This window comes from Lotus japonicus, chromosome 5 (genome assembly GCF_012489685.1).
Source record: "Lotus japonicus ecotype B-129 chromosome 5, LjGifu_v1.2".
Classification (NCBI taxonomy): domain Eukaryota; kingdom Viridiplantae; phylum Streptophyta; class Magnoliopsida; order Fabales; family Fabaceae; genus Lotus; species Lotus japonicus.
Genome location: NC_080045.1, coordinates 55,341,065 through 55,361,443, shown reverse-complemented (window position 1 = coordinate 55,361,443; position 20,379 = coordinate 55,341,065). Strand labels below are relative to the sequence as shown.

At 35.3% G+C, this 20,379-nt stretch overlaps 1 protein-coding gene across 3 annotated transcripts; it reads right to left on the bottom strand.

Moving 5' to 3' along the window:
* Positions 1-5,237: 5,237 nt before the first annotated feature.
* LOC130720653 (uncharacterized) lies at positions 5,238-19,363 on the bottom strand. Of its 3 annotated transcripts, none has more exons than XM_057571328.1 (25): positions 19,008-19,363; positions 18,226-18,592; positions 16,584-16,738; positions 15,008-15,247; positions 14,601-14,710; positions 14,429-14,506; positions 14,230-14,336; positions 13,446-13,537; positions 12,917-13,047; positions 12,702-12,805; positions 12,540-12,617; positions 12,357-12,435; positions 12,027-12,195; positions 11,299-11,369; positions 10,981-11,061; positions 10,807-10,877; positions 9,671-9,767; positions 9,516-9,575; positions 9,247-9,301; positions 8,773-9,164; positions 7,906-8,699; positions 6,826-7,792; positions 6,124-6,675; positions 5,882-5,940; positions 5,238-5,718 (listed from the first exon to the last, which is right to left on the bottom strand). In XM_057571328.1, exons 2-25 carry the CDS (start codon positions 18,576-18,578, stop codon positions 5,517-5,519), a joined length of 5,097 nt encoding a protein of 1,698 aa, XP_057427311.1. In that variant the 5' UTR covers positions 18,579-18,592; positions 19,008-19,363; the 3' UTR covers positions 5,238-5,516. The 3 variants fall into 3 exon arrangements, with proteins under 3 accessions (XP_057427311.1, XP_057427312.1, XP_057427313.1); XM_057571329.1 differs by having other exon boundaries at positions 8,779-9,164; XM_057571330.1 differs by lacking the exons at positions 18,226-18,592; positions 19,008-19,363 and having other exon boundaries at positions 16,567-16,703.
* Between the last annotated feature and the right edge of the window lie 1,016 nt (positions 19,364-20,379).

Here is a 20,379-nt window from a genome sequence, read left to right as displayed (position 1 = left end):
TGCCACAGTCCTGTTGTTGCCAAATTTCTCAGATTGAAATTACAAGCTGAGATGATGAAGGGTCTCAAACAGTACTCTTTGTGGCAGGAGAATGTGAAATCAAGCTAACATTAATTTTAAAGTGATCCATGTTTATTTATCATAAAAAAGTGATCCATGTTTATGATATAATAGAGACATGTTATTGACTTTGTGTTGTTATGCTATAAAGATGATTCGACATTTGTGAATGTCATATGTTACATTATCACATACTATTTTTTATTAGGGCTTATTTTATACGTAATAAGTTATTGCCTCTTACATATATGTAATACCTATCCTTATGCTTGCCAAATAAGTATAATAAAATTGGACCGTAACTGAATTTAATCATGCTCTTTTTTGTACTACTTAATCTTAAGTTGAGAGTGCATTGGTGACAACAATCAGCAGAGCAAATATTTCAATTTCTCTGTTGGCCAAGTTTGCATTTTGACACAATGGTAATTCATTCCCCTGCTAAAGTTCTAATAGGACTCTCCTTAGATCAAGATGATAGATAGCAAGGAGCTTCACTCATGGGCAATAAGAGTTCTAGCCAATCCAAATGACACAATTGTGGCTGTTCATGCTCTTGGTTAGTCACTATATTTCTACCCAAAATAAGTTTGCAGCTCAATTTAGCTATTGAATAATTTTTTAATACTAATTCACAAACTGAACATTATACATCATTGATGGACACACAGATCAAACATTCTATTCATAGTTTGAATGTTTAGTGTTGAAAATTTGTAATAGCATGTAAGTTTGTTAAATTGCAGTTGCTACTGAGGATAAGAAGAAGCCCATCTCGGTTAGAAGAAGGCAATCACAGCTTATGCAGGCAAAAACATATGTTATATCTGTGCTTGCTGACTTCTTTAATATATATTGTTGGATGCTTATTGTTTGTGCCTTATATCTGGTGCTAAATGTATATATACTTTCACTGTTAAAAAAATATTACAAAAAATTGTAACTGATATAAATTATTGAGCAAATGATTTCATTGAATTAGAACATAGGGAAGTTAGCAAGGTCATGGAATCTCAATGAGATTTTAGTGAGGCTTACAATTGAACAATAAAGGTGCATAAATTACTAGATTAATTTTTTAAAGAAATATTGTTAGGAGAGTTACAAAGTGATGGAATCCCAAGGGAATTTTAATGAAGGTTGCAGTTGAATATTAAACACCATTAAGCTTATTAAAAATGAAATTGATGTCAATTAACCACCCAGTACACAGCTATGAAAAAACTAAAAGGAAAATAAGAATGATCCAGCTTCCTAGGAAAAATAGATTGACAAAAAATTCTAATTTCAATCAACCACTTAACTCACGTTTCAAGTCCAATACATTATGTGATAAATTAGTATTTATTAGTCTATTTAAAATTTAATTTATACTTGCCTTTTGGTTCCTTTCTTTGAAGTTAGAATCCACACTCCTGAGCTCTATATATAGATACAATAGTATGTGCATAGACATCAGAGCAAGAGCTAATATTTTGTCATGGCTAACTCCATAGGTTCATATTCTGTCATGTCTCACTCTGTCCCTCCCTTTGCATTTGCGATTCTGCACACTGAGTCACAGGTAATGGTTGATTGTGTTTCTCTCTTATATTTTTACAAAAATGTGAAATATTACGTCCTCAATTTTATTATCAATCAAATAATGTCAATTGCAAAAACAAAACTCACCTATTCTTAGCGCAACAATGTTATTTCAACTAGCTGAGATACACTAATCAATAAAGACAAAAATAATATTAATCTTCAATTTAAAACAACATTGAAAATTTGACTATGGTTATTTTGGTAAAAATGCAAATTATTCTCCCAGATTCAATCACAGTCGTCCGTTTCATAGCAATCTCATTGTCTTTTTGCATTCCCAAAAGCATTTACTAAACTTAATTGTAAAATCAATGCATTCATTCAAGGGGGTTATAAAAACCTGTGAAGAGACCTTCAATATTCTTCCTTTTTTTTAAACCTTCTATCTTCTTCAAAGCTTAAACTACAAGTATAAATATCCCTTTGCTCCATACTTTTTTTGGCCAATTTTCTTACCTTTATCTTTGCGATTTTTTTAAACTTTTATTTTTTTTTATTTTTCTTACCTTTATAAACGCAAGGGTCAAAGTAACAACACAAAAAAAAAACAAAAATTGAATAAAAAGAAAACATAAGAACTCATAGTCTAATTTTTTATAATCTTTTAATCAATAAAATATATTTAAATAAAAACATATTAAACAAAAAACACCGAAAATTAATATCCCGTGCATCGCACGGGTAAAAAATACTAGTGAAACATATTGACAAACACTAATGATGAACAAAAGACTACATGAAACAACATTCGTGTGGAAATAATTATCATAACTCTCAACTGCGCTCATTGTGACACGCCAAATTATTCTATATGTTTTTAGTTTTTACTCTGACACAAAGTGTATGCGAATTAGTGTAAATGGAAGGCTTAATTCTCAAATTGGTCCCCGTCTTTGTGTCGCCGTCTGAACTAGGTCCCTGACCGTAAAAATTTGTGGATTAAATCCCTATCTTTTAAAAACGTATGGAGCCAGTCCTCGTCGGAGCCCGAAGCTCCGGCGAGTGATGATTTGGCATACTGACAGTATTAATGATGCTTATGTGGATTTTAGAAAAAAAATTAAATAACACATCAATTTTTTTTTAATTTAATTAACAAAAATAAAACCAATTAACAAAACTAAACATAATTAAATTAACAAAAATAAATTCCCTCAAATTAACCTCAATGCTAGTTTTGAATCTGTCATGTTTAAGATCCTACAAATCCCCAAAATCACAAGAATCTCCATTACAGGAAAAAAAAAAACTGGAACTATAAGAACTTAATATACAAGTAAAAATTGAAGGTTTGGTGCCCACTACTGGTTTCCTTGTACATAAATTTTGAATATGAAACATCACTTTACATCATTATACAAAATTTACAGCCAAGGAAAAACCAACTTTATCCAACATGAACTGAAGTAGATTTCCATGTCGTAAATTTCCAGATTGTAGATATCCAACTTTATCCAACATGAACCAAAATTTCCAGATCGTAAACATCTCAAATCAAAAACAAAGAGCACAATCATTTGATTGAACCCAGAAATCATCACATCATCTCCTCCTCCTTCACCTGCTTCTTCTTCATCATCAAAGGACCCATGAAAACCCCACCACCACCTACAACCCCAACCCCCACCTGCAACCTGAACCTCACCCCCAACCAAAACCCCAACCCCCATCTGCAACCATATCTGTGAATCAAAATTGCGAGACAACCGAGAGGGAGATCGAAGGGCAGAGAAAGAGGATGGTGATTAAGAGGGCTCGATGGTGATGGAGGTGTGAATGGAGGTCTCGATTTGTATGAATCTGTAGAGGAACCAACGAAGCTCTCCTCCTTCCTCACCCACCACCACACATGCCCATAAACCACCACTTGATCTCCCCCCAGTGACCCATAATCTGTCTCCGTTCACCTCACCCTGGAAACCCCCAAACGACAACCATTCTACCTTCCCCCTTTCTCTGAATTTTCGTAGAACAGAACCACCACCCACAAATCCTAGAACATATTCCCTTCTTTCTTTCTCTTCAAACCCCTAGGTTGGCGTTTTGGAATTTGTTGGCGGTTGGGGTGGTGCCGTGGCGTGGTTGGGGTGGCGGCTAGGAAGAACATGAAGAAGATGATATGATGAAGGGGATGAAGAATGATTCAGAAAAAAGATTAAGGTTTTTTTTAATTAATATATAATTTTAAAAATAAACAATATGATTTTGAATTAAGAAACAAAGAAAAATCCACATCATGTTTTAATAATTGATTTTCCTTTTTTTTTAAATTCCACGTAGACTTCATTAATCCAGTCACCGTGCCATTTTATCACTCGTCGGAGCTCCGGGCTCCGGCGAGGACTGGCTCCATACGTTTTTAAAAGATAGGGATTTAATCCACAAATTTTTCCGGTCAGGGACCTGGTTCAGACGGTGACACAAAGACAGGGACTAATTTGAGGATTAACCAACAAAATATCAAATACTATGCAACGCTTATCTTCAGTTGGTTGTTTATGTGGCAGTGGATTTTTATCTTAGCTTGGTAGTGGATATTGGCCCCTTATTCCTTTCATCCTTTGTAATTTTAATTTAAATCTGATCCTTCTCTTTATTTTGTATTCATTTTTGGTTTGTATTTAGGTTGAAGTACTCTACTTCTCATTAATAAATCTTTGGCTTATAAAAGAATACACTTATCTTCAGTTTGGATTGGTCGGTTTTATATATGAAAATCGATAACCCCAGTCCATTAAGGAAATAATAGTTTTAACAGTTATATGTTATTTCAATAATTGATTATTTTGTTTGTGTATTGTGATTAATTTCGGTTTGGCTCGCTTTAAGAACACTCTTAATAGGAATGTTATCCCGCTGTCTAAATCCAAATTATTTAGGTCAAATCATTCAATAACCTATTTAGGCTATATATAGCGCAGTTGACTTCAATACTCCTCCCCATTTACTTTTCATTAAGTATTTGTTTACCCATTAAACAATGGCGGACTTGTCTAAATGACTCTTGAAAAAGTTTAGATTAAATCACTTTAATCTTAAGTGAACCAATGATATTCAAGATAAGTAAGATATATAATGCACTTATCTTATATATCATTGGTCAACCAAGAATTATAACAATTTAACCCAAACTTTAACTTTTGTGATTGTTCCTGACACCTAAGGTAGTACGTATTCTTTATTTAAATTGTTAGGCTTCCCCAAATCTATAAGCAAGTTCGGGCTATAGAAATCAACCAATGTCTTAGTATCGATTGAGGCAAGTAAAATCTAACCCAACCAACCTTGTACCGGAAAGAGACGAGGTATTGATATTACGGTGCTGCTACGGCATCTTCTGTTTTGTAGTTGTTCTTCCAAGGATAAGCCATTACGCAGATTAAGCTAAACTATATAAACTAATGGAGTTCATCCCATTTGAACATAATTTTGTTATGCTGCACTCTTAAAAGTAATCGAATGTAATTTCGTTTTTAACAATAAAATTGAATACCCTGAAGAATAGGAATTAGGAAATGAATGATTTGTTGATTTTACACCACTTTTTCCTATTGAAACAGAGACACAGCCTCAGTGGAGGCCAAGGCAAAACCACCAAAACATTTCAGATTAGAAATCAACGTCGTAAAGTGATGACAATACATATATCATCATAACGACTAAGGCATTTAGAAGATGAGGCTATATATACACACACTCGTAACAACTAATATTTACCACCACCTATGTATGGCCTTCTCCATTTGTATAAAAAGCATTTGCTTAAAGAGCAACTAATTCTCCAAAATTGGATAATGAATAGAAAACAATGTTACAAGAAACCTACAAAACAATGTTACAATAAACCTATAAAACCCATTTTTGGGCTGTCATATCCTTTCAAGTTTTCTTCTAAACCATTCGGATATTCGCCTGGTCTTGCCCAACAGCTGAATATTTTTTGCAATTGTAAAGAATTCTTCAGCATTTGATAACATTACCATTATATCATGCTTGGCACCTTCCACACACCGATAGTAGTCATTCTTTAGCCTTATCTGAATCAGTTCAGGATATAATGAGACCGGAAACCTGGAATACAAATTCAAAGTCAGTTCATTAAAAGTTCAAAATTTGAATCGGCGCGGAAATTGCAAGAACAGAGGCCATATAAAAAAAATCATAGGCACATTGATCCTCTCTTTTTCCAGACCGAAATTTTAGGTCCGGTTAAGTTGCAAACTTATTTTAGTACCTGTTTGAAAACTCTAGCTTCCCAGCTACTTGGTTCAATGCCTGGATATCATACTTCTCCTGGATTGAGGAGGGGAGAAAAACGAGGTTAACATTCCATTTCATCCACCCGTAAATTGATACAAAATGTCAATCTTACTAAATATTTCTAAAACATAATTTAGAAATGCCACATGTATCAATAAGCCTAATGTAGGCAGAGAACGAGAAGGTCAAGAAAAATGAAACTTCATGTTCACTCACCCTGCGATCTAATTTAGCAAAATAAGAAAGCAGCTTATCCCTGGTCTCATGATCAATGTGGGGGTGCTCCCACAGCATCTCAGGGTCATTTAGTTCCCACGGACTATGCTTATGAATATTTGGATCAGTCTTGTACTGGATCGAATACCTTTCCCAAGGACTGTCAGGGAACTCATGAGATTTGGCTTCCACTGCAGTAATTCGACCCTCCCACCAACTTCCACTTTCCCCATCTTCATTTTTCCACCAGACCATACATTTATCTCTTGAAGTCCAATTTCTCTTCATGGCAGAATCATACCACGTTCTCTCAACAACAAAATCAGAGAAGTTAATCAATTCAGGCAGAGTTAATTTAAAGGATTTGCCATACACAGATGAAGAAGGATCTATAAACTGGAGTTTAAGTTTACAACAGCTATCCCCAGACCCTGGGAGCTCTGCATACTCAAGCTTTTCAACCTTGCAAATTTCAGAAGCACTTAGTCCTTTAAATGAACTCCAAGGACCTGATTCAGATGGTGCACAAGACTCTATATACTCTTGATGACCCTGGCAATCAGATATGCTCAAGAATATGAATTGAGAAACAGATTACAGAACCAATCAAATAAGATCAAGATTATAAACTAAGGAACAGATAGCAGAAACTTCCAGAAAAATAATGTAGTATAAGGAAAAAACGATCATAACATGAACTACCTGTCTCAAGTACACAACTTCATCTCCAAGTTGAGGAATGTAACGGTAACCCTCCTCATGCTCTGAGAGCATTAGCCATGACAATTTTTTAACATGGTGATTTGACACCACCCTTTGAGTTGAAATACTACGGTCATTGGCAGTATATTCATCAAACCCGTTTCTAGCAGACCTTGTTCTTTGATGAACTTGATCACATGCTTTGATAGAAGAACCTTCCCAAGTGGATATGCCCCTGGAACTTTGGCCCCCTCGAATTTTAATCTTTGTGTTCAAAGTGTTTGGCTCCTCAGGAGTGGTCTTCATCCTGATAGACCGTGTTCGACGGATTGGATCCTTAACAACATTAGATAAACTACTCCCTAAACCATGTTTAATTCCAAAAACTGAGGTATTTTCTTCAAGACCATCTGGAATGACTTCCCTTTTATATGAATTGTCCCCTTCAAGGACGTGATCGTAACTTCTTTGCTCAGAATACGAATGCAGTAGCTGTGGAGAACTTAAATTCCTGCCATCTTCACCTTCTGGTACTTCTGTTACTAGATTAGGCCCCATGAAAGAGGAATTTCGAGAGTTCACATCACCTCTACTACCTACAGGATCTGCCTCAGAACTAGAAAATTTCAGTTTGCCAGAACTTCCAGTGTCTGCTGAAAGCTGTTTCTTTTTAATCACTAACTTCCTTGCTTTCATAGGTGCTTTCATTTTAAGGTCGTGAAATTGGCTTGAGTGAACAACATTTTCCAGTGACTCTTCTGTGCATTTGTTGGATCCAGATCTGCCGTTATAACCACCATTCAACTTATCATAACCAGATGTCATGGAGATGTTAGCATTTGGCTGATGATTGCCAAGCGTTGAAGGTTCAAGTGATGAAAACTTAGGTGCATTATCAAAATCTTCCACCACTGTATTAATCATGCTACCAACAGTCTCCAACTCCCTTGTCATATGTTCTGATCTCCTGCAAAACATGGTCGAAAAAACATTTAAGTCTGAACTGAAAGAGATAACCATATAAAGAAAAGGAAACAGTATCATAAACAATTTTTTACACTTGTCTCAGGCTTTACATACCCATTGGCAGTGTATTCCAGATGGTCATCAACTTTAGCATCTGTCAGCAAAGCATCCCCGGATCTTGACAGTTCATGTGTGTCTCTTCTCATCTGTCTGCACTGAACTGTGTTCCCCTCCACACATTCAGATGTGTCCAGATTATTTGCAGCACTATCAGCTTGTATATTATCATCATCTTCATTTTTGTGGCTTTGGGCAAGTTTAGCATTAGTTGAATTTGCAAAAGATAATGCTAGATCCACAGTATTTCTGTCTGGCAAAGTATTTTGAACACTTTCTTGGAGTTGGGGACCAGAAGATTGAGATGCCACATTAACCTCAGTCTCACGTGCAAGTCTTGTGCCCTCTAAGGTCACATTTCTCTTAGGAAGTGAGATCTTAACAACCAGCCTTGGTCTTTCAGCAATTGCAGGCACCTCAGGATATGCAGAAGGCTTGGACACATCATCCAACTCTTCCAAAATGGGTTTTTTATGTTCATCACGATTATTATGCCTTTTTCTCTCAGGTTCACTTAGATCGTCTGAATTTTGGAAACTTTCTGACAATTCATCTTCAGAATCATTATCTTCTTCATCAGTAGACGTTTCACCAATTTGAGACAACATATTACGAGCATTGTGTGCAGCAACTCTCTGGGGCCTTAATTTCTTAGTTTTGGAAGATTTCCTTCTCGATGATTTTAAGCTTCCTTTGGATTTGATAGTTCTGTTACTTCCAGAAGTATTACCATTACACTCATCCAAATTCCTTTTCCTGACACGCCTTCCAGAAGAAGTCATTACCTCAACCTGAGAAACATCATGATTAGATGACAAATTGTAATTAAAGACTGATCCAAAATAGAATGAAGATACCACTTACTTCAACCTTATGTTTCTTCCTCCTTGATCTTCGAAGACCATCCCTACTACTAGAGTCATCTTCACTGCACTCTAGGTCACTAGAAGAGATAGCACTAACGCTCCCTTGCTCAGCTGCACTAGAATTATCCTCGTTCACATTGTACTCAGAGTCATTATTATCATCACTTGCAATGTCATACTCTGGCTCCCAGAACATGGCATCTGTGAGCTCTGGTTGCAGCTCAAACATTCCTTCCAAATCTATCAAAGGTATCAACGGGTAGTCCTGATCAACACTAAATTCTGGCCCAACAGCATATTTTATCATTGACGGACGCCATTCAATGCCAAGAGCACCAAGCCGGCGTTGCTGAAATTGACTCTGGTAAGGTTCTGGATATGGCACCATACCTGGTAATGAAATACTATAGAATATGAGAAATCTAGAACCAAATAACATAGCAGGACTTTCAGAATAAGAGCCACAACGTACTAGAGTCACATAGAGGTTCCTGAATGTTTCTTCGGTGTGGCGGAAGTTGAGTTTCCTGCATCAGGTGTGACATAGTTTGTTAATCATATTGAAAAGCCAACAAATGAAAGGGCAAAAAGTTGCTTTAAAGCTACTGCGTAGCAGGGTAGAGAGAAGGGCCAAACATTCGAACCCATTGAAAAGCAAACAACTAGATATTAGATTGATGAATTCAATTACAATGGCAAAATCAACAAAGCACAGCACAAGGATTACTCTCAAGTCTCAACCTGATCAAGAACATTTCCCTGAGTATCTTGAATAAGGGGTCGATAGTCACCAAGAAAAAACTGCCATAAAAGCAAAGAGACAACCACATATATTAACTTGCTATGGATTTTATGTATATATGAAGACATGAAGCAATATTGTGATATTTGAACACCTGATCATATTTTGCATCCTTCTGGGACTCGCCTTGACCTGTATTCAGAAAATATATCTGACCAACATCATCTGAAAGTATAATTGATGTTCCATCCCTAAAATGAACAACACAATATATTAGTAACTTATAACTACACACTGTCAGAGATTCTGGTTCATCCAAGAAGGATACAAGAGATAATATCAGTGACATAGAAGGCATAGACCACATAGTAATTTTGAACATATGAATATCAACAAACTTCACAATGATAGCTCATCGTTGAGATGGATCTAGACAACAATATTGGTGACAACGTAGAATATTAGTCGGTCAAATTAAATACATAACAGTAGCAAGACTAAGCTCTAATGCCATGATCATCTAGTTTTCCTCATCCCATGTAAACTTGGGATTCTCCCTCTTAGGTCTAGCCTCAGTCAAGTGACTCAACTTCCCTTTTCCCGTAAGGATCGTCTGAATGAGTTGGGACACTTTAGTTCATTCCATTCATTCTATATCAGCAGCTCTCCAGAGTGCTTGGATTGGCCACCTTCCATTTCAGTGTTGGATTTACAACTTCCTCTCTACACATTACAGGGACAGAAGATTTACACTATTTGATGAAGAAAATAGCCAGAACTTTGAAAAACTTCAGGATCCGGATGATGGCTGAAGTCTTAAGCCACCAGCTAAACCTAAAACAACTGCCCACTTGAAGGAATTGTGCTAACTGCGAAGGCACAGGAAAGAAGGAAAGTGTACAGCGATTGCACAAAACTTGTGAGATGAAGACAGACTTTCAGCAGCAATGAAGGCTGCTGTTTAGGGTTTAGGTTGCGCAGACAAAGCCTCCCAAATTGGGAGCTCTGTTACCATCTGGAAAATTAGGGCTGAATGAAATTGAGTTCCTTGAAACCAATTATACTGAATAATCATACAAGATAACAAGAGTTCTATGAAGTGTTAGGAACTAAAAAAATTCTCTATCCTTTCAAGAAATCCCTTGATTCATGGTATCTTTCCTAATCACACAAACCAGTACAAATTACAAATCGTTACACATTTCCTAAAATATTTTTTCCTAAAATATTACACTATTTCCCACAGTATAATAATAAGCAACTGAATATTCCATATAAACAGACACTTACGGAGAAAACTTTCCATCAACCAACTTAAAACGTCCAATTTCATACGTCCGAATAGGTATGCCTTCCCATATCTGGAAAAAGAATATACGAGAAAGCATAATTTAATTCATCTTTTATGAAGAACATGGTAGTGTCTAGCATTCAGAGCTAGGGACCTAAAGAAAAGAAACTTACATCCCACACAATAGTTCTCCCATCATACCCAGCACTCATAGCTATGCGAGGGTTGAAAGGATGAACATCCAATACATAAGACTGCGAACCAATGAAACTCAGTGTTTAGTCATTAAACGACTTTAAAAATTCAAATTAAGATACAAAAAATGAGAAGAAACTAAAACTGAATCCAACAAGAAAAAATTGACCACATTTCAATTTTAAATTTGTCCAGGAAAAAAGTTGAGTAGCATGTTTACAAATGAAGCAAATTCGCATGCTATGATATAGGGAGAACATAGAAAGGCAAGGAAGGAGAGAGAAGAAAGGGCATACGGATGCTGTATGACCGGTCAAACTGTGCACTAAGCTGCCATCAACTGCGTTCCATACACATATTCTGCAGTCTTCAAGATGAAAAGACAGTTCTCAGTTAAAGCAAGCAAGAACCTTCTGCCCACTATGAAATAACTTAAAATTGATTATCTATAGAAGAGAAGGAAGAGGGTTACAAAGTGGCAAGTGAATGCAAAGTAAAATGAAAAATACAATGTTGATGAGTTTCCTAGTTTACCTTCTAGTCATACAATGTCAATGCATACTAAAACAAGGACCCATGTTGAGGTAATATAAAAGTGATAGCGCTAATCAGTACTACAAAGTTAGAAGAACATATAGATGCGCCCTGAACCTGACAGCTATAGTCTACGGTAAGATTGATTTCAAACAATATATCAGAAAAATTTGAGCCTTTGAATAATTAATTCTACATTATGTATTTCTAGTGAGTTATCACATGGAAGAGTTAGTAGTTGACACATCAGTGACAAGTCTAAAACAAAATAGGTGATTTATATCTAGAGGACATCAAAGGATAAGGAACAAGTTATGCAGAAAATGAAGAAACAACCAAAATGTCATGATCAGAATAGAAGTTGTGTGCCACCTCGTTTGAATATGACACAGTTCCATCAATTTAATCTTACAATAATACCAAAAAATATAATATGTGGGTGAAAGCTTTCCTGCCCCATTAAAGCTATCCCTTTTAGCAAGTAAATTACCCATAATAGCTGCAAGTACGAAGCGATTGTCCAGACTCCATACAATCATGTTAACACCGCGAGGAGTTGGTAACAATCTCTGTCTTGGACCCCCTCGCGGAGGTTGAGGAGGCAGGGGTGGAGGGGGAACTTTAAGATGATATGCGCGAGTCCAACGTCCTACTTTTCCCTGGAATAGCAAGCAGAAACATAAGACATTCTGCACAGAAAAAAGTGAAACTGCACATGCCACATAGATACCCCAATATTTCTGGAGAAGATATGCAAGAAAATGTCTTCAAGGATAAAATAGACCACATTTCAATGGTAATATTATTTAAAGGAGCTCACATGAGATCTTCGTGATCTGGGAACCCATATAATTGCGCTTCCATCACGAGAACAAGTAACTATGTTATCATGACAGTACCTTGAATACACAGTATCAGCATGCCAGATTTTAGTAATGAGAGCAGGCTATGTTTGTTATATGAAAAGACACTACAGGAAATAAGTATAAAGATATTTATTGACCAGAAATTCCGGAACTTCTGCGTATTTTCTTCTCTCCAAGAATCAGATGTCACCAATTTTGAAGCCACAGAGCAACCACTGCAAATAGCGGTAGCAACAACAACAATCAATAAACAATGAAAAATGAAACAAATCAGTGTAGACCTAACTAGGATGACTAACCTAAACTGTACATAATTAACATCATTCTCGTGACCAGATAATAAATCTATCTCATGTACTGGTTGTTCTGAGTCACTGTTGTTAGGCTTTAAAGCACTCCACACCTGCACGGAGCATATTAATCTTAATAGATATGATATTTAATCAAGGAAAATCCACTTGTATTAATGGAAGAAGAATAGGAAATATCTGAAAAGCACAACAATAAGTATTACCCTGGCAAAAGTATCAGCGCTACCAGTAACAAAAACAGTTCCATTTGCATTATACGCACAGCAAAGTATTTGATAGCTATGTTGACCATTACTCGAGGACGGTAAATTAGCTGGTGGAGCATTACCCTTCCCTACAAAAACTTATAATTCATCAAACACTCATGATCAAACAAGAATAACCTAATAACAGAATGTATTTATGGCAGTCAACAGGTCATACTAACAGTCTGGAATTAAGAAACATGCATATAGATTTAAAATCTAATAGTTCTAGCTCGAACCAGATATGACAATTCCATTGATATTTATGAATTGTAGTATTCATTTAAAATAACATGTTTAAAGGTATAAGTGTATAACATTTTATACTGGATTTAGATTTTAATAGAATCTAATTCATTATACATCCAATGCAAAAACTCAGTATATAGTATCATCATAACAAATTTAGTATGGTAATAATGCCCAAGTCAGACCACTACCAGATCCAAGCCTGGTCTATTGACAGAATTAGAAGCAATTATCTAACCAGTTACAGAATCGGAAGGTCGAGGCACATATATGCGTGGATTGTGTGAATTTCTTGCATCCCATATTCTACAAGTTCCATCATCAGATGACCTACGCATCTCATAAGCCATAAAAGTACAGTAACAAAATCAGAATCCATATTATTGCAGATTATGAATACTAGAAATCAAATTGTCCACACACATAGAGAGGAGCAGGGCAGAAACAAAGAGAAGAGATCAGTTTACATGGTCAGGATTCAGGAATAGCCCTCACCCTCACCTTCACAATATCCACCTCTCTCAAATCCTAAATATTTATTTTATTATATACTATTTTTTTATTTTTTAATAAAAAAAGGTAAGTTTAAAAACATAAAATTATAATTACTTAAATATATTTAGTTTATCAAACAAAAGTAAAATTAAAAGAGTATCATATAAACATGTCGTTTTATGTCATTTTACATTGATCAGCTAGTTGAACAACTAATGTTACCAAAAACTTCTAATTCAATAAGCTACATTAATAGCTTTCAGCTAAAAAAATTAGCTTTTCAGCTATTTTACCAAACAAACCCTATGTTAAACTCATGTATAAGCATTGGGACAAAATTAAAACTTAGTTTAACATGTATACCCCAAAAAAGTAATAATAATAAAACTTGGTTTTCCAGATAAAATTTACTTCAACTTTTCTGATATGTGACGTGATAAAAAGTGTTAGGATTCAATTATTTATGCTCAAGTAACAAGAATGATAAGGCAATGGGGAGCAAAGCAATAGCTCCTAAATGGACTTACGATAGCAGCTGGTATACAGCAGTAGGCCTAGGACTGAATGCAATGGTATTAACGGCTCCAGTATGTCCCCGCAAAACGGAGATTGGCATCCCATCTGGTAAGCGCCACTATTGTAACACAAATATCAACTTATTTGCCCAAAGTTTGCAGAATATATTCAACAAAACATAAAAATTAAGGTAGACTATTTAGTACTTACAACTCTAATGACAAAATCATTTGAAGCAGATGCCACCAAAGCATTATTTGAGCTTACGGCCATGTCAGTAATATCACCCTTCATTTATAAATGACGAGAAGAGTCATTAGATACTATTGAATGGAAAACTAAGTTAACAAAATTACTTCCATAATTTATATTCTTGACTTACTTCATGTCCACGGCAACTAGCTAAACAAAATGCAGTTTCCATAGACCAAATCTTGACAAGGCGATCATCTGAACCACTGATAACATATCGCCCTGATCCATCAAATATGGCTGCAAGATAAAATTATTTTTTATAATTCATCAACCATAAGTTTGGCTATTGAAATAACTATTACATGCATCTAAATGGAGATTACTATTAAAACAACATTTCACTTTGGAAGGAAACTCCAAGAACAGAAAGCAACATTTACCACAAACAAGCATTGGAGTCAACTTTTATCAATGTCATGTGACTTGCATTTAATTATGGTTTTCTTGAGAATAATTGGAAATAAAGTCATTAAACAGTCTGCCCATAAAGCCACCTTATTAATAACAAGTTTACCGCAGAAGAGCAAGTCATACCACAATAGACAGCCACACGGTGACCCCTTAACTTTTTAATATTTTGCATCCTTTGCACCATAGTAGATGGTTTGGCAATAGCATAACATGCACTGCGAATAGATGGAGCACGATGATGCTTTGTAAAACCACCTCCAATTTCCCTTAAGCTTAAACCCTGAACCTGATTAGCCTTCATGTGTGGCCAGCGAAGGTAAAGTGGGAGAGGCTTCACCGGCTTGTCTGCTGTTTTTCCATCAGCTATACAAATACAAACATTAAAACAAAGTAAACAGATATCAAATATCCCACCACATAAATTGTAGTAAATGTTGTGGACAGTCAGCTATAGCAATTGCCAAGCATATTCAAATGCAAATTTGGCAATATAAGCTTGAGATAAGTACTACACATGTAAAAAGAGAAGACCAGGAAGAAAAAATTCCAAGCCAAAAATCTAATCAAGTATGTAGAGATTTTGAATCATAGACCTTTCCCCTTTTATACACATGCTCATTACTATCTGCCAACAATGATTACATTAAATATGCCTCAGTACCAGTCTTGATTAGGTGGACCAAAAATAATCACTATACCCAGGTGTTGAGAAGTCTCAGATTGACTAGAGTCTAAAGATATAACCAAATAAGTGTTTATAAAGGGTAGAGTAACCCTCACCTCTAGGCTAGCTTTTAGCTTAAGTTAGGTCTAACTCAAATTCTAAGATGGTGTCAGAGCCTCTATGACTAAGTGGTCTAGCATTCGTCCTTGTTGCCCCCATTACCTAATGAAAAGTTGAATTTCAACACATGGCTGGTGAGCCTGTGCATCATCCACGCTTAAGCCCAATAGGTTCTTGCATGAGGGTCGTGTTAGAAATATAAAATTAAACCATACATGTTCCTTTACCCAATAGCTTTATTGGAGACCACTCATATATGGACCACCTGCAGATGTAATTCCTGCAAATTTCAGGCTTGAGATATACAGCTTGGGCTTAAGGGGTGTGTTAAGAAGTCTCACTTCGACTAGAGATATGGCCAAAACATAAAGAATGAGAAAATAAATTCATTAATAGATAGATATGAATAAATATTGAGAAGTTCCACATTGACTAGATATATGACCAAAACAATCCTTATATGGGGTAGAGCAACCCTCACACGTAAGTTAGATTTTAAGGTAGAGTTTGACCTAACCCAAATTATAATATGGTATCGAAGTCTATCCTAGGATCCGTTTATTGACAACCCATACATGGCCCACCTGCAGATGTCCATTCCTGCAAATTCCGCATTCCAGATGTCCAGCCCTAGGGGTGAGGGGGGTGTTAGAAGTTCTACATTGGCTAGAAAATAACAATATGACCAAAATAGTCCTTATAAAGGGTAGAGTAACCCTCACTCCTAAGTTAGCTTTCAGGTAGAGTTAGGCCTAACCCGAATCTAATACTAATTAATTCACAGCAATACAGCATTCATATAATAGCCTAAGACTACAGTGTTTTTTTATTTTTCGGCGTATATTAGTCAAAAGCTTTAGCTCTTAGCCTGAATGATCGACTAGAGAAAGAAGATTACTGTTGCATATCACGTACTATCAAGAAGCGAAAAAGAACCATGTCCAAGTAAAGTAGGAACATCGGCTGCGTTAGGACTGCTTCCTCCAAGTTTTCCATGCAGAGGATGGGTCATACTCAGCATTAATTGCTTCAGAAGCTTTACCAAGTGATCCTTAGCTATGTGGGGATACCTAGTAGTTACACAATTACCAATAATTAGTGTCCATACATGTAATATGAAGAAGCAGCAATCACTAATCTAAACAAGAAGTTTTTCAAACCAAATATAACAAATATTTGGATTAAAATATGAAGCATCCCCTATTTCCATGTAATTTCTAAATGGAAATACCTCTACGTTAATCAAACTTTTCCAATACTGAACTCCAAATAAATAAAAAGAATCACCAGTAAATGCTTAAATAACAAAAAACTTTCAATCTTATTGACATTGAATACAAAATAAAGCTACCCTGTTTTGAATGTTAATCAAGTACAGAAACTTAAAGGTCAAGTTTGTAGATAATCCATCTGATTGAGCAGCAGCCAACCACGCTTATGTAAGCATCTGAAATTTTGAAGAAACCTTTCAAATATAATAGCTACACCAAGCTATGGTCAACATTTTTTTAAAACATTCGTCACTTACTAAAAATGGTTTTGTTTCAAATTATTGATCGCTTAGAAAAATCAAGTATTTATGATGTTTTTCCAAATTTATCCTAAACTCTTGGTATCTACACTAAATAGAATGAGAGATACCATTAACGGAATGGCAATATATTGAATTTTGAATATTTTCATGAAGGCTAGTTTAGTTAAATGATACTACATTTTCTTGAAACTGATGCTATTTAATAACCTTTTTAATTCTTGTGCATAAACTTAAATGATAGACATTTTGAAAAAGGATAGAGAGAGCAAGTGGATAAAATTAAAGAAAGTTAAACTCTATTAAAACAGCCTGCATTATGAGAAAAATAGAAAGGAAAAAGGAAGTTCAGACTTCAGACTGATTAATGCATACTTCAGTTGGCACTTAACAAAAGAAGTTCATAAACATACTAGAATAAGAGTGTGTTTGAGTAAACAGCTTAATTAAGCACTTACACATAAGCACTTATTCATAAACTCATTTAAGAAGCTTAGTGTAATAAGCTCAAAAAAACACTTATTAATTAGTTAATGTAAGAATCTTATCAACACTGGCACATAAGCACTTATTCATAAACTTGTTTAAGAAGCTTATTGAAATAAGCACAAAAGAGCTTATAGGTATATAAGCACTTATTGATTAGCTAGTCTAAGAAGCTGATCAAAATAAGTTCAAAATAGCTTATAAGTAGATGTAGATCATAAGCTATTTTCATGAGCTTAACAAAACACCTGCAAATGTTTATTCTATAAGATAAACTCAAATAAGTTCTTCCAAATGCTCCCTAAATACCTATCATTTTTCGATGAAAAGCATAATGAACGAATGAAATTGAACACCAAATTGCTAGCAATATTGTGTTGTGCCCTCAACAACAAGAGATCAAATTTTGGAAAGAATGCTGAACTCTAACCTTATTTACAGTAATAAAATGGAAGTAAAACCCACCAAGCCCACCTCAATCTTGTTCCTAAAAACTAGTTAAAAAGAACAAATAAGAAAACATGGACAGAACAAAAATACCTGTTAGCCAAATCATCGTAATTTAAAGGCAAAGAGATGCCATCATCATTGTCAACATCATTCCCGCTAGCCTCACCACTTCTAGAATACCAAGCATGATATCTTCTGGGTAGCAGCTGATGCTCTAAAAGTTCATTCCCGAGCTGCACAAAAGTCTTCTGGCACGGCCCGGCAGACAAAAAGTGCATGATCAAAAAGTAAACCTCCCTGAGGTCTATATCCACATCAGTCCCAACACGCCCCACCTCCCTGAGGGAACGAGCCACCTCATCCACCTGATTCGCAACACTCACAGCAGGCGCAGGTGCAACACTCACACGACCAGAAGAAGGTTTGCACTTGCGCGAATCCATGTTCCGGAAACACCCTACAGCAAAAGAACATATCAAGCTACAGCACAAGCAAAATAAAGTACTAATTACTACAAGATTCAAAAACCAAACCCTAAAAACCAGAGCTCTATCATATAGTTCACCATCACATAATAAATAGAGCACTATCGCATACTAGTTCGGATTTCCTAACTAAAAGCTGCAACAATTCAATAGTAACATCGATTTTCAATCTCGATTCCGCAGAATTCAAGGGAATCCATAACAAAGAGATTAAATGACTGTGATGAAATTGAAAACCTAAATGAAATCAAACTGAAAGAGAAAATCAAAGTGGGCATGTGGCAACACAGGGATGCTTCGAAATTGGGCGAAAAATGGTCAAAAGCTACTGAATCCAAAGTAAAGGAAAATGGGCATGCATAAAAAAGTGGTGGGAAGCGTTAAAACCTGGAAAACGTTGAAGATTGATGAGCAGCTATGAGTGCAGAAGCACCAAAGTCCATTCAAAACGCAGCGTACAAAAGATTGAGGAGAGAGATCAATGCACCGAAAATCGAGATAGGGTTTAGGTTAGGGGAATCGATTATACATACATACGGGTTCTGAGAAAAGCAAATCTGGTAAGTGTAGAAGATTAATCGCGTTTTCATGAGTTGGTTTTTGGGTTAAGGATGTGTTTGGAAAGTGGATAAGGGTGAAATGAATGTGGTTTTGTGCTTGTGTGGAACGAATTGAAAGAAGAAGAAGAGGGCACGGAATCTGGCTGTGTCTGCGACGGAGCCAGGGAGGAGGACGGAGGTGGATGAAAATCAAGGGATTTATACCAAATTGGAAGTCAAAAAATATGTTTATTTATTATTTCATTTCAAGGAAATATGTTCATGAAAAAAAAATTGAATCAAATGAAATAATAATAATAGCAAATAATGAAAATGTGTAGTTTTTGGGCATATTGATGCATTGATGCATATGACAATTACAAATAAGCCTATCACTAGCATGTTGTAATATAATTCGTGTGTGTTTGGATTCTCATTGCATTTAACGTGGATTGATATTGAAGTATTGAGATGCTTGACATCACATTTGCTATAATGTTAAAACAAACATTCACTTCATGATTCAATGCTCGTTTATAATCTAAAATTCAATGTTTTTTTACTTGTAGGAGTGTGATTGTTAAGAGAGATACCACCGCAAAGCTTGTTGAGAGAGGAGATCACAGAGGTAGAGCGCAATCACAAGTCAAAAACTTGCTTGAGGGTAGATAATAAAAAGAGAAACTTCGAATATATTGAATAAGACTGCAACATTGTTTAGATTTTTAGTAAAATAATGAGAATGAGAAAGGGAAGCATTTATTAATATCTTTGACTTCCTACTTTAATATTTATAAATATGATAAAAATTTAATATAATATACTTAAATATATATATTTATAGAAATGCATTTTATAAATTATATCGAATATATTGAAAATTAGTTTATAATATGAGATTAATTTTTATGCACCGACGTGTAAAAAAATTTACATCATCATTTAATCACAACCTTCAATTTTCTATTTTAGATATTATTGAATTCAAAATTAATTGTAAGATAATAAAATTAAGGGATAAGATTGAATGATGGTGTAAAACTTATTTACACAATCGGTGCATAGAAATTAATCTCTTACAATATTTTATAGTCAAGGTCAAAATATCATTTTAGTAAAATAAATAATATCGTCCCTTGGTGATTTTATTATTGTAATTAATGTTAATAATTGTCAATTATCGGACATAAAACATTATTTTGTAACAAAAAAAAATACAA

Coding starts and splice junctions, on each gene's coding strand:
- LOC130720653 (XM_057571328.1), bottom strand. CDS start 18,578: ATGGATTCGCGCAAGTGCAAACCTTCTTCTGGTCGTGTGAGTGTTGCA. Junction 15,248..16,583: donor TTCTTTTTCGCTTCTTGATA/GTACGTGATATG, acceptor GTATTTGTATAG/CTGATGGAAAAACAGCAGAC. Junction 14,337..14,428: donor ATGATTTTGTCATTAGAGTT/GTAAGTACTAAA, acceptor GTGTTACAATAG/TGGCGCTTACCAGATGGGAT.